The following is a 15,007-nucleotide window of genomic DNA, read 5'->3' as shown; positions in this document are numbered from 1 at the left end:
CTGTAGATACCCTGGGGATTTTTTTGTTTAATGTTGTTGTAGGCACCTCTTCTTGCAATTAAATATTCTTCAAGTTCTTCAAAGTATTTTAGTGGGTACATAATACAGAAATAATAAGAAATACTAAAACTTGGCCGTTTGTACACTATTTATATTACATATACTTTAAATTCCTCAAAGTATTTTCATAGTCATACAATATAAAAATACTATATGCTCAATAAAAAAACACCATAATTTATTTAACCATTTGATTTGCTTTCAATTTTTCACAGTGATAAATACGTGATGAATATCCTTGAAGATCATTAGTCTTCATTTCTAGTTATTTTCTCAGGATAGATTCCCAAAAGTAAACTATCAGGCAAAAGTATTAACTTCCTAAGTTTTTTTGTTTGTTTGTTTGTTTGTTTTGTCTTTTTGCCATTTCTTGGGCCGTTCCCGTGGCATATGGAGGTTCCCAGGCTAGGGGTTGAGTCAGAGCCGTAGCCGCCGGCCTATGCCAGAGCCACAGCAACGCGGGATCCCAGCCACATCTGCAACCTACACCACAGCTCATGGCAACGCAGGATCCTTAACCCACTGAGCAAGGCCAGGGACCGAACCCGCAACCTCATGGTTCCTAGTCGGATTTGCTAACCACTGAGCCACGACAGGAACTCCCCCTAAGTATTTTTTTATTAAACTGCCAAATTACTTTTCAGAAAACTTAACAATTGAGACCCTTACTAGCACTGCATAAGCATAATCTTCAAGCTATACATTTACTTTTTAAAAATGCGTCAATCTGAAAGTAAAAATCAGTACCAGTCTTTTAACATGCATTTATTTTATGACTAGTGTGGTTAAACACAAAGTCTCCCTTTTCATTTCTACTGTTTCTACGTACTGGTCCTTATCTACCCTTTGGGGTAACATCCTTGTCCCATTAGCAAGAGGAAGGAGGAAAAATGCATGGGTTTTAGGGTCTGAACGACCCAGAATTTAATCCACTTCTGGTACTTGGTTGTGTTACTTTGGACCAGTGACAACTTGACACTTGGATCTTCTCCTGGATGTTAGCGAGTGACCTCACAAATACTCCTAGGAACAGGCACAGCAATCAAGAACACACAACTGATCAAAATCTACGTTAATCCTCTTCTTCTCCCTCACCCGGTAATCCTCCCCAAACAGCAGTGTTTCACCGTCTCTCACCAACCACCCCCAACCTGCACTCCCATCCTTCCTGGCCCAAATCCTGAGGCTTTTTTCTCCAGACCAAAATGTCTCCAATTTCTTCAGTCATGTATCAAATAATATGGTTTCATATCACCTGATCACTAGCTTCAGAGTATGATTTAGTTTAATCATGTCCTCCTAAAACACAGCATCTAGAACAAAATATTCCAGATAGGATTCTAAAAGACCAGAGTGATGGTTATCATTTCAAATAATCATCTCAAATCATCAAATCTGTTTTCCTTATCTAGATCCATGAGCCAACAAAATCTATAATCCATAAACCAAAAGGCTAACCTATTCTACTCACTTTCACCACTGAGGCAGACCAGTCTGAAAGTAAGGGTATGGAACATGACCGCTCTTCTCCAAGGCAAGTGATTTAATGTCTCTAAGCTCAGTTTACTTATTCCCTGGTAAAAATGGGAGTGCTGTCAATTATCTCATAATCTTTTGTATAAAGATTAAAAACATCATGGAGTTCCCGTCATGGCTCAGTGGAAATGAACCTGACTGGTATCCATGAGGATGTAGGTTCCATCCTTGGCCTTGCTCAGTGGGTTAAGGATCCACATTGCCTTGAGCTGTGATGCAGGTTGCACACACAGCTCAGATCTGGCATTGCTGTGGCCATGGCCAGTGGCTACAGCGCCGACTCGACTTCCATATGACCTGTGTGCGGCCTTAAAACACACACACACAAAGGTAAAGAACATGGAGTTCCTGCTATGGGGCAACAGGATTGGTGGCATCTCTGCAGTACCAAGACGCAGGTTTGATTCCCAGCCTGGCATGATGGGTTAAAGGATCCAGTGCTGCTGCAAATGCAGTGTAGGTCGCAACTGCAGCTCGAATCTGATCCCTGGCCCAGGAACTCCATATACCACAGGGAACACAAAAATGAAAATACCAAAACTAGACTTAGAAAAAAAAAATCCATCACAGTATCTGGCACATAGGAGGTACTCAATAAATGGAAACAATTAATACTGAAGCAAGACTACCGCATCTTTATTAAGCATCGTTTGCCAAGTACTGTATGTGGTCCTGAGATAAAATTGGGTCTACTCAAGACTCGGAGAAATAGAGCAGACATTGCTGAATTTTACTTATCCAGTTAACAACTTATTTTCTTTCCCAAATTATGGCCTGCCTTTGTCCTCTCCTCCCTCCAACCGTTGTCTTCAGAAAACGAAGAGCCATCCCTACCAGTAGGTGGAGGCATGGAGCAGTAATCCAAAATTCCTACTCAAAATTATAAACAGGAGACTCTGCTGTCAACCTAAGGATCAGTGTCATAGGTCCCTTCAGAGGGTCTCCTGCCAGCAGCCAAAATGAAGCCCTGCAACTTAGGAGGCCCATCTAAAAATGCAGTTTCTGATCCTTCTCTCATATACTACTGATCGCAGGAACACTTATACCCAAACACAACCATAGAAAAGTATCATTTACTTGTGAATAATCTTTCCAAAGACATGTTTGGCAGTAACATAAAAATTCACCAAGTCTACCTTACTTTCAGGCAAGAACAGAACATTTAAATGTGGAAGAGAATAAACACTCAATTTTCTCTCAATTCAAATTACTCATAAAATGAGCTATCTGTAGCCAGAATTTAAAAGTTTAAAAATTAATTGTTGAAGTTTTCCAGGGTGACCAAAAGAAATGTAAGAATGTCCAGAAAACTTCAACTAAAGATCAAGTCAAAGGACTTCTAACGAAATTATAAAGATTTTATATAAACATAACAAAGGTGATACAGAGTTTAGTACAGGAGAAAAAACTAAATTCGTTAAGAAAATGTGCATGCAATGAGGGTTCTTTATTATCTAAATTTCCTAGGTATCTTTATGACTATTAATGATCCCAGACAAAAATGTGAGTTAAGCTAAGCTTTCTCCCTTTCCTTCTTTAGTTCTCCACTTCCTAAGCTTGTTTCTATATCCATCCCCAGAAATGAAGTCAAATCTCTAAAATTGCTCTGATCCTTTTTGAAAAGAAAGGAAAAAAGGAATGAAGGGAGGGAGGAAAGGAAAAGTTGAGATTTATAGTAGAGTTTTAGCAGAAGTCTTATCAAACTGCCCAAAGAAAATGGATGGTACATACCTTTCCCTCTTTCCACCCAAAGTGAGCTCCCTAATCTTCCTACCTCCTTAATATTTTACCTCTTTAATATTTTACCTCTTGCAGTACCTTTACGTTTAGGACAGAAGTTTAGAGTAGACACCAGGTACAACAGATGGAACTCCAGGCATAGAAACAAAGCAGCAAAATCTGGACACAGGTCTGGTACCTCTCAAATCATATCCCACAGACTACATGTACCCCTGATGACAACTTCTAAACCAGTAATTTGAACACCCTACTCCTCAATCAAAACTACAGTCCAAATACACTTTAAATTTACATTAATATTATGTTTGAGCGGGTATTTGTAGTATAAATACATATTTGTTCAGAAGTCAATGCCAAAACATGATAGTACTGAATTTAAATCAAAGTATGAAGCATTTCTGAAAATAGAAAAGTGAAACCGAGGCCTCAACCAAAGGAGTGTTTTGAGAGAGGGAGGGAGGGAGGGAGGAAGGTCTCTGAACAGAATCCCTCCCCAGTTCATGACTGTTCAACTGGCTTCTATGTGCAGGATGGTGAAGAGGAAACTACTATGGTAACAACATTTGGAATAAGGCACATTCACAAATTGATACTGGATATAAAAGAGCCCTCATAAACAAGCACAGGACATGCAAATGAAATGTCACAAGGAGAAAATGCAAATGCACCAAAAAACACTTTAATAAGTGTACGTGCTTGCTTACTGCAAATGAAAACAAACTCAGTGTACCACAGCACATCCATTGAAGCAGTAAAACATTTATATAAATGTTTATAAAATATTTAACATATAGTATTATGATTTAATACTCTAGGATTGGAGATGAGATACTATTCATCTTTGTACTGCTTAAAAAAAAAAAAATAGAGGGTTCTAGAAATTCAGAAAGTGTTTCTACCTCTTGACCCAACCTAGTGATTCCACTCTAAAGAATTCACCAAACTTGCAAGAAGGTATTAAATGAAGTTTTGCAGACTACAGCAACAACTTGAAAAAAGCTCTCATGTTCACAATCCAGAGAATGTGCTGATAGATCAACATGACCTCACTACTAAGGAGCCCTAAGGAGGATGCATCCGCTCTGCCAATACAGTAGCCACTAACCATACGTAGGTATTTATATAAAACTGAATTTAAAATTCAGGGAGTTCCTGTTGTGGCATAGCGGAAACAAATCTGACTAGTACCCATGAGGATACAGGTTCCACCCACTGATGCCTTGGTCAATGGGTCAGGGATCCAGCGTTATATGAGCTGCAGTGTAGGTCGAAGACAGAGCTCAGATCCTATATTGCTGTGGGTGTGGCACAGGCCAGCAGCTGTAGCTTTGATATGACCCCTATCTTGAGAACTTCCATGTGCCACAGGTGCCGCCCTAAAAAGCAGGGGGAAAAAGAAAATTCAATCCCTCAGTCAAAACTAGCCACATTTCAAGTGCTCACCTTGCTACATACGTATGGCTAGGGACTATTAGACACCGCTAAGAACATTCCCATCATCAGAAAAAGTTCTTTTGATAATGCAGATCTACAGAGCTGCTGGCACCATCCTCTCTCCTCCTCCCCTACGTGCAGCCATTTACTAGAAGCTTCTACTTAACTTCAGGCCTGGGCCTAAGGCTCAATCTCTCTGTGAGGCTTCCTCTCATTTACCCAGGAAATTTAGGTAAACCTTCTTGTAGTCTCATTACACCCTGACAACTCCACCACGAGAATTGTATCACATATAACTATGCCATTTTCCTCACCACAACCCTATAAGCTTCTTCAGGGAGAAACCAACTTTTATCCAAGAGGCTCTGAACTGCTCTGGCACATACAGGATCTTGATAATTTATTACATACTAAGAATACTGCTAAAGACAACAGAGGTGTACACTGTGACTACAGGTGAAAAATATTAGGAAGGCAATGCATCAAAGAAAAACTTGGTTAGGTTGGCAGGTTCACAAGTGATTTTTTTTTTTTTCAACCACTAATTCTTTACATTCTCTCAGTACTTAACACAAGGAGCCTCATTCACAGAAAGTGTTCAGTAAATATTTGTGGAATAGCTTCTGGATTGGGAAGAAAAAAAAAAAAAAAAATGAACCCTAATGTAAACTATGAACTCTGGGTGATAATGATGTGTAGAAGTAGGTTCAGCAATTGTAACAAACAGGCCGCTTGTGTGGGGGATACTGATGATGGGGGGGCCATGCATGTTTAGACTCAGGGGATATACAGGCAATATGCATACTCCACTCAACTATGCTGTGAACCTAAAACCGCTCTCTAAAAAAAATGTCTTTTTTTAAAAAAAGATACAGATAGTAAATTAGAAATCTAATTTAGTTTATTATGGTATTAAAAGCATATTTCCATGTTAGATCCCAAAATTTTGTTCAATAATACATACGGGAAATTAATGATAAATTTTAAAAAGTTAAAAAAAAAGGGGGGGGGGGAGTTCCCGTCGTGGCGCAGTGGTTAACAAATCCGACTAGGAACCATGAGGTTGCGGGTTGGATCCCTGGCCTTGCTCAGTGGGTTAAGGATCCAGCGTTGCCGTGAGCTGTGGTGTAGGTCACAGAGGCGGCTGGGATTCCACGTTGCTGTGGCTGTAGTGTAGGCTGGCGGCTATAGCTCCAATTAGACCCCTAGCCTGGGAACCTCCATATGCTGCAGGTGTGGCCCTAGAAAAGAAAAAAAAAATTAAAATTAAACTTAAAATTTCTAACCCAGATAAGATCTGTTTCCAGTGCACAGAAAATCTGACTGAAATAATCCCAGGTGCAGTGCTCAGGTATCAATATACTAAGTCGACTTCCACACTTAATAAGCACCTACATATGCAAAGCACTGTGGCCACAGTGGTGAGCAAGATAATTTCTGTTCTCACAATATTTTTTTCCAAATAAGAACAACATTCTGCAAGACAAAAGTTTAAACTCAGCTATCAACAATAGATATTCCAAAATGGCAAAAACAATCTTCTTTTTATCATCCTTATTTTTTAAGATAATTTTCACAGACTCATATTAACCATTTGAAAAAGCAGTACATGACCTGGTTTAAAACAAAAGTTGATGCCTCATTTACTTGGCATCCTTGGGAGAGCTGGTGTTCCACATAAACCAATATTTTCAGATAACTCATGCTTGTCCATTTAAGCACCAACACTTAAACCATTCTGCATGGAGATCTTTTTCTTTAAAAAAACAAAACAGTACAAATCTTTCAACTTTTAAAAACAGACTCTATTAAATATTATTTTGACTCATGTCCAAAACATGACTGTGTCGTATAACACTCAAGCCCCTAAACTCTTTTTTAAAAGTTGCTAGTTTTGAGGAGGGTTTCTTTTGATCCTGGGCTTCTGGTGTGTCAGCTGTCACCTTTTGCTGCTATTCCTGATAGGAACCTGACTCTAGCGGCCTCCCATCCCCCTTAAATTTGCTGCTACTTGTAAAACGAGTTTGTCAGAATTTTGCTTAAAACACGCAGGCTTTGAGAGGATTTCCAAATCTATTTTAGTTGCTCAGAGCCTTCTCTTATTTCCCCAATCTATTAAAGTTTGCAGTTACAAATTCCAAACCAAGTTTCAGATAAATGAGTTACTGCTTTACTTTGATGAAAATCCTTATATTGATTTCCTATTTTAAACTGATGCTCAGTCAGAGATACCTTCATTATCCATTCACTCATTTAACCAATATTTATTGAGTACCTACTATGAACTGGGCTCCAATATTATGATGAAAATTGAAAACTGCAAAGACTGGGAGTTTTAAACATATTTTAAAATAGAAGAACTCTAATAAAAATAACTTTTACTTAGTGCCTAAAAAAACAACAAAAAACCCCCCCCAAAAAACCAAGTTTTTAAAAATCTTTAAAAAAAGCCATCTAAACTTTTTATAATTCCTGTAGCTTTAGACTTAGGAACTGAAGATTCAAGAGTAAAGAAAGCTTTTAATATAACCAGATATTTACTTTATAGAGCTCTGAATAAGATTCCAAGATTTTCTACCTCTTTAATCAGTCTAATACAAATTCTCACCTGGCCCTAAAGAAATCACTATCAACACACGTGTTAGTATTAAATGACAGTCAAAGTTTTGGTGATGATTAAGTATACCCATTCAGCATCACAGTAAGTTGACCTTCATTTTACTGTTGAGCATTGTTGATCTGAAAAAAAGTGGTAATTCAGGAAACTTTCTGCCCAAATTTTCAGAAGTTCCTATACACTTCATTTTGGGGTACAAAAACATTTTTTTTTTTTAAGTTTTGGGAGTTAGTAAGTATGGTGTGACTATACAATATTTACTTTATCTGTCACAATCATATTTTTAAATTCCATTACCCATTTAAATCTAAGGCTAGGAAATGAGTCAAGGAGTGGGGCTTAAAACTGGCCTCTGCGGATTAATTAAGACATCAGGTAAAACCCCTGGCATCAGCCTTACTTGCTTTAATTCCCTTGGAATCTCTCACCTCATTCATTTTCTCCTCAGGGAGCAGAGTAACTTTATTCACATTTTACAGTTTTACGAATGATTAGTGATTGCCTTCATTATTTAGAATGAACTGGAAAATGGGTATTAGTCACGTGCTGCTATGAGAAATGAAAAAAGTTTCTCCCATTAAAAAGCTTTTGAATGCATTACTATCTCAACATTTACTTCAGAAACTGAAAATGCTTTTATCAGTCCTATATCGGCAGAGAGTGGAGCTAACTTTCAAAATAATTATGTAGTATTATTTTTAAATGTTATTTATTACAGTAATCTTTACAAGTTGGCTCTGACCTCATTAGCATACCACCTTGTCCTGTGAAAGAAGTCTGATTTTAATAAAAACAATACAGAGAAAAACTCAGATATAGGCTCCTGCTTTCTCTCTACAATTTCGGCAAAGAAGCAAATGACCAATAATTACTGGACACACCTACTATAAGAAAAATCTCTACCAAGTGCTATCTATCCACAGCATCAGTTAAAAACAAAAAGAAATACAGACCGGGCTCAAGATATTTACAATGTAATTGGAGAGAAAAAATATACTCTCATAAAAGATACTAATTAGTCAATAGGAAAAATAAATACATTTGATTTTAAAAGTGATCATGAACATGTAACGTTCTGGCAGCAGAAATGCAAGGCACTCAGTTCAAATGTAAACAAAACACAATTCTTTTCGCCTATTTTAAATCTGGCAACCAAAATCAGCCAGAAGGAAGAAGCTGGGCCAAAAGCATCACTACAGAAAAAAAATTAAAATTCTCAGAAGCAACTGACACACTGGACCATTCAAAACAAAGTCTCCCTGTGACTGCTCTATCAGTAGTTTTTCTCTTAAAATCTCCTTCTCAAATTAAAAACAAAACTGATTCCTGGCAAACAACTCTACCTGAACTGAACCTTCAAGGGTCCATCCACAGAATCTAAGGAGTCGAGAAGACCGAGCAGGAATCGGCCTATTGTTCAGAGAACCGCAGGACCATCCGAGCACCGCCCGGCGCGCGGGAGCCGGGGGCGGGGGGAGCCGGCCGCGAGGCGTGAGCCCGGCACAGGTGTGGAAGGGGGGTGGGGGGACAGGTGTGCCACAGGAATAGAGACCCCACTTCCAGACTGAGACTTCGAGAAAGGTAAGAAGACAAAGTCATTCCTGAGTCAAGCGGCTGAGCACGGAGGGGGCGGGCCTGGGAAGGATGTGAAGGGCTCCTGGAGCCCACCCGGGTCCAGACTGGAGGAGGCCGGGAGTCTGAAGGTGTACATCTCCGAGGATAAAGTCGAGGGGCCAGCCTAGAAACCCCCAAACAATGGGAAGGGCTGGGGTCTGGGGTGAACGACAAGGACGCGGCGGGGGAGGGAGAAGTGGGGGGTCATGGAGGTGAAACCAGGTGGGAGAAGGGAAACAAAAGAGAGAAGCCCCCAGTGTGGGCCCCCACGGCGGTGGCGTTTACCTGTGAGAGCTGCCGGGGATTGGGGCAGCCGAAGAGCGCGGAGCTGGAGCTGAAGCTGATGGCTCCTCGGCGGCTGAGGACGTGCTGGGGGACCGGCCTGTCCAGGGGCAGCACCGGCAGCTGGTAGCATACTTCCATTGAATACGCCCGCCCTGCCCCCGCACGGCGCCCGCCCTGCCGCGGCCGCCGGCCCCTGCGCTGCGAAGGGGCTGCGGCTCGGGGGCGCCGGGCCGAGGCGGGGGCAGGGCGGGGGGGGCGCCCACCCCGGGCCGGGAAGCTGGGCTCACGTCTCCCCCAGCCCAACACTCCGTGCCGGCCGCCGGCTAGAAGGCGCTGCGGCGGCCGCGGCGACAGTTACGATGACCGGCGCGCGCCTGGCTCCGGGGTGCAAGCGGAGGCAGCACAGGCGAAGTCGCAGGGGGAACCCCGGCGCCCCAAGGCTCTAAGGCCGAGAGGAGAGGGTCCGGGGGCAGTGGAGCAGGAGCAGAGCACCGACGCAGCAAAGCGGTGCAAAGAAAGACCGCTGAGCCAGCGGCGAGACCCAGCGAGCGCAGGGCTCGGGTGCAGCCACTAGCTCCGGCCGCCGCCGCGGACCTGCCCCTCCCCTCCCCCGGAGCCTGACTTCTCTCCGCCGGCGGCGCGAGCCAGGCGTAATTCACACTTTGCAGCCGCGGACCCAGCGCCAACCACGGCCGCCGCCACCGTGACGTCACGACGCCGCGCCGCAGGCCCCGCGCCGCCGCAGCGCCCGGGGAGCCGGGCTAGCGGCCGAGGGAGTGAGCCGTCTTCCTCTTGTGTCGCACCGTAAGGCTCTGTCGCTGTCCCCTCCCGCCGCACGCTGCTCTCCTCCCCCACCAATCCTCATCCTGCAGCCCCCTCCATCTCTTTCCCTTATCTGCTCCCCAGCCTAGGCGCTTGCGCATGAGGCCCCACCGTTTAGGGACATTCCCCTTATCGCTAAACTCTGGCGTTGGGGCGCACTGAGGGTGTAGGGTGGGTGGGATCAGCCTACGCAGGAGGCGCGATTCTGGCCTTTTGACTCCAGAGACCCAAAGCACGCGGCCCACTCGGAGCGCTCAGCCCTGACCCTGGGGTCACCGCCGCGTTTCCCTCCTTGAATTCCCATTCTTGGGCTTCGCTGGGGACCGCTGCGGCAGTGACGTCAGCGGGCCGCGCGGGCACCGTCCTCCCCGCTACGTCACTGCCAGTCTCTCGGCGGGGACTGGCTCGGGCTCCCCGCTAGCAGGTGCGGGGGGCCCGGGCTGTCCCGGGCTGAGGGGCTAAGAGCCGAGCAGAGAATGCGGGCGTGAGGAGGGGGCGGGGAGGGGGTTGGTGGGAAAACACCGAGACTGAGAAAGAAGTGAGAGTACGCACTGGAAAAAATGAGAAAGGATGAACATGAGAAGACAAAGGGGAAAGGAGACTGCATACCCTTTTACCAAAAGTGTTTTTGTTTCTTGGCTTTGATTTTGAGAAGGTGGGAGAAAATAAAAGAACTTTTCGACCTAGTTTGTAAACTGGATATGTAATTTGTAGGTTTATTTTGTCACATTTTCCCCAAAACTGTCAAAGATTTTCAGCTGCAAGCTTTTGTTTCAAATGCATTCCAGCTTCTGGGATGTCAGCCTGAACAAGCACTCCCCTGCCGGCAAAATTGTTGACTTGGCTCCTCTCTCAAAGCACCCACTCTTCCAGTTATGTGCTATGACCAGCCACTGGCAAGGTGGCAGGTCTTTGGAAGTATTGCCTAGCCCGTGCCTGTGAGATCAGGTATCATATGCTCATGATCCCATAAATCAACAGAAGTCTGCAAGACCTTTTATCATCTTTCCATGGCATCTGTTTCTTTTATAGCATTTAAAACTTTCTACCTCCTCATGGTAATTTTCTACTTTTCTGCTCGCTACTATTTTTTTTGGGGGGGGGGCGCTTTTTAGGGCCTCACCCGTGGCATATGGAGGTTCCCAGGCAAGGGCCAAATTGGAGCTGCAGCTCCTGGCCTACACCACAGCAATGCAAGACCCAACCACGTCTGCAGCCTATAACACAGCTCACAGCAACGCAGGATCCTTAATCCTTAATGCTGGATCCTTAACCCACTGAGGGAGGCCAGGGATTGAACCTGCAACCTTACGGATACCAGTCCACTGAGCCATGACTGGAACCCTGCTCTCTACTATTAAAAGAATATAACTTCCATTGTGGTTTCATGGATTTTTTTCTTCACTTGATAGTAAGCTCCCCTTTAGCACCCTGTTAACCACCCAGGTTCTTGGACTCTTTAATCAATAGAAATTGATAAGAGGCCAGGCTTTATTCGCTGCAGCAGGAGAGAGTGAAAACAAGCCAGTTCCTTTGCTGGCTCCTGGGAGTGGGTGGGTGTGTGGGGAGTTGGTCCCTTAAATGGGGTCAGGGTAGGGGCAGATCCTCCTGCTGGATGCAGGGATCATGTGCGATACCCTGCTTTTGCTCTCAATATCTCAGCTGAGTTTGGGTCTTTTTGTATCTTGTTATTCATAATTTGCCCCAACTGCAGCATTTGTTCAGGTGTAAGCACTGCAGCAAAGGGTCCCAGGTCCGCAGTTCCAGCCTGTCTCACACCAACTTACCCAACTCATCTTTGAAACCCCAATTACTCCCACAACATCCAGTAGATGTATGGAGCATCCTCTGTATTTTCTCTTATTTACTTCTGACAAAAACCCCGTAGAGTAATAGTTTCTAAATTGAAGCTGGGCTCGGAGTCAGAACTTGCCTTAAATCTCCCACAGATAAATGGCAAAACTTACCTCAAATAATGTTGAGTTTTGTGTCATCTAAACACCCAGAAGGTAGTATTGGTGTGATACTAGACAATATATGCTGAAGTGACTCTGTTCCATTAAGTCATTCAATAGGACTCAGGGCACTAACCAATGCATCTCCCTCCAACAGAGAGGTGAGCTAATATGTACTATGTATTCACTGTGAAACACTATGGGTATTCTACATACAATCTTCAACTTAACCCTACACAACAGCCACTATGGGAACTCCTACGTAAGTAAAAACTTGATCGCAATTCTACAGATGGGGAGTCAGGTTTCAAGACCCTAAATTGTTTGTGCCACCAATCTCTGTTCTGTATGACCTCAGAGCCATGCATTTTCACCAAACCATGTGGTTTCTCAAGACCAGAACTTCAACTCTTCACAGTATACTTTATCGTATTGGAAAGTATATTAGCATTCTTCAGAAAAGCAGAACTGGAGTTCCCACTGTGGCTCAGCTATAGTGGACCCAACTAAGAACCATGAGGATGCAGGTTCAATCTCTGGCCTTGCTCAGTGGGTTAAGGATCTAGAGTTGCCCTGAGCTGTCGTGTAGGTCACAGACTCAGCTCAGATACCACGTTACTTTGGCTTCGGTGTAGGCCGGCAGCTGAAGCTCTGATTGGACCCCTAGCCTGGGAACATCCATGTACTGCAGGCACATCCCCAGAAAAGAAAAAAAGAAAGAAAAAGAAAAGCAGAACCATACGATATACTGGGCCGGGTGGGGAGGGGGGTGCAGAGCTTGATTTGTCGCACATGCACCTCACCCAGGATGAAGACAGGCTGGAGGAGCTGCAGGCCTAGCTCTGGCCTCTTGCCAATGAGGTGAGTTGGATCACATGCGCAAAATCACCTTGGTGCCTGGGACCCTTCAGGGTCTTTTCAGGTGTAAAGACCGGATGCTTCACTTACACTTTTCATTTCTTTTGTAAATTTCTATTGTAGTCAACCAGAACTTACACCTTAAAAGAAAGAGACTTATGGGAAATGTAGTTCCAATTTGGCTCTCTTGATGGTACAAAACCATCCCAGTCCAACTCTTGTCAACTTGATATTTTATATCCATACACACTCTTTGCATTGTATTTAATTTTCTTTTTCTTTTCTTTCTTTCTTTCTTTCTTTCTTTCTTTCTTTTTTTTGTCTTTTTAGGGCCGCACCTGCGGCATATGGAGGTTCCCAGGCTAGGGGTCTAATCGGAGCTCTAGCTGATGGCACAGCCACAGCAACGCCAGATCTGAAATGCATCTGCGATCTACACCTCTGTCCATCTGGTGCAATTCTTTTTCTTTCTTTCCTTTTTTTTTTTTTTTTTTTTTGCTTTTTACGGCTGTACCTGTGGCTTATGGAAGTTCCCAGACTAGGGGTTGAATCAGAGCTGCAGCTGCCAGCCTACACAACAGCCACAGCAACTCGGGATCCGAGCTCAATCTTCAACCTGCACCACAGCTCATGGCAACACCGGATCCTAAACCCACTGAGCAATACCAGGAATTGAACCCTTGTCCTGATGAATACTAGTCAGGTTTGTTATGGATGAGCCACTATGGGAACTTCCACAATTCTTTTTCATATAACCCAAAACAGCTCTCTCGTTCCCTCAAAGAGGATGGAGTCTGGGGGATGTTCATCCTCTTCTTGATGAGTCAGAGTACACCTTGGTACTCCTATAACTTACACACTAAGATATAAGTTTACATACTATTAACACATCTTAGAGAAATGAGAGAGGAATAAAAGATAATAATAAACACACAAATAAATCCATATCAAAATTAGAAAAAATGCTCAGAACTATTACAGTCCTTGTATCTTCAACTGACGATTTGATCATAATTACGATGACTATTTTCTTTCTCCCATTACCTGTTTCATATCCTCTTTGCTGTCAGGAAGCATCTTAGCTAAAAATGGTTTCTTGACTTGTGGGGGTCCTTCATTCCTAAAGGACCTGAGCAATCAGAGGTTCTACTTCTATTGGTAAAAGTATTCTAGGGTTATAGTCTTCCATTAAGTCATAGCAGGGAGCACTGGAGTACTAAGAGGCTCCCCCAAAGAATCTCCTGCACTCCAGCCATATTCTTCCCCTTTCCCATTGTGTAGCAACAACTCATAATCTGCTTAATAGTAAGGACCAATCACCCCAGGCAGTAGAGTAACCCCCTTCTTTGCATATTGTTTCACTAGCACAAGGATCCCAGAATGGCCAAGTGGCAGTCTCAATTTTCAGTTTAATTGAACTCTTGCTGTGTACCCCGGTGGAAACTTTCTTCTTCAAGAATGAAGACCTCTGGACCAGGAGAGCCCAAAGACTCGGGGATGAAAAGTAAAATTTTGCATGAAATTCACTAGGGGTAAAAGTAAGAGGACCTACTCTCCATCCCACTCTTTGACCCCTGGACCATGGTTATACATTTAGACTCAGAACATATGCCAAAACCTGGAGAATATTATCCCAGCCACACAAAGTGTTGCCACCTAGTTGGAGGGATTACTGAGCTTCAAAAGGCCATTTCGATGAACCTTGAAAACATGCTAAGTGAAAGAAACCAGATACAAAATGCTACATCTTGTATGACTTCATTCATATGAAATATCCAGAATAGGCAAACCACAAAGACAGAAAGCTAATTAGTGCTTACCAGGAGCTGGGGAGAGGGAGGAATGGGGGGACTGCTTAATGGTTATTGGGTTCCCTTTTGGGGTGATGAAAAAGTCCTGAAACTAGATAGTGGTGATGGTTGTGCAGCATTTGCTAATGTTCTTACTGCCATTGAACCGTATACTTTTCAATGGTTAAAATTGTAAATTTTTATCACGACAAAGAGAAAGGCCATCCTATTAGGCCAGCTACTTCAGGGTAATAAATGACGTAATGAGACCAATGAATTGTATGAGCATGAACCCA

The 15,007-nt window shown here is 43.4% G+C and overlaps 1 protein-coding gene and 1 pseudogene across 6 annotated transcripts in view; one reads left to right on the top strand and one right to left on the bottom strand.

The window, feature by feature from the left end:
- The window catches only part of LOC146403861 (claudin-10 pseudogene), a 40,479-nt pseudogene extending 31,350 nt beyond the window's left edge, over positions 1–9,129 (top strand). Inside the window, exons 2-3 of the transcript XR_014844629.1 lie at positions 8,749–8,918; positions 8,999–9,129. The product of XR_014844629.1 is annotated as a claudin-10 pseudogene (transcript). The remainder of the gene's footprint in view (positions 1–8,748; positions 8,919–8,998) is intronic.
- The window catches only part of PDE7A (phosphodiesterase 7A), a 117,005-nt gene extending 107,089 nt beyond the window's left edge, over positions 1–9,916 (bottom strand). For 3 of the 5 annotated variants that reach the window (XR_014843716.1, XM_085022277.1, XM_085022276.1), the window contains exons 1-2: positions 9,550–9,916; positions 9,287–9,438 (exon numbers count right to left, since the gene is read on the bottom strand). Coding sequence is in view for 1 of the 5 variants with exons in the window: in XM_085022276.1 (XP_084878402.1) it covers positions 9,287–9,424 (138 nt within the window). In the remaining 4 variants the exon portion in view is untranslated. Of the gene's footprint in view, positions 1–8,730; positions 8,834–9,286; positions 9,439–9,549 lie in introns of those variants that run through there. The other 2 variants (XM_085022281.1, XM_085022280.1) reach the window with 2 other exon arrangements.
- Positions 9,917–15,007: the final 5,091 nt, after the last annotated feature.

The sequence above is a fragment of the Sus scrofa genome, chromosome 4 (assembly GCF_054392235.1).
Source record: "Sus scrofa isolate SSC_HxYL_T2T_F1_AM1 chromosome 4, Sscrofa_HxYL_maternal_Yorkshire_Landrace_v2.0, whole genome shotgun sequence".
In the NCBI taxonomy this organism is placed as follows: domain Eukaryota; kingdom Metazoa; phylum Chordata; class Mammalia; order Artiodactyla; family Suidae; genus Sus; species Sus scrofa.
Note: the sequence above shows the minus strand (reverse complement) of the source record. Positions and strands in the feature narration are given on the sequence as shown.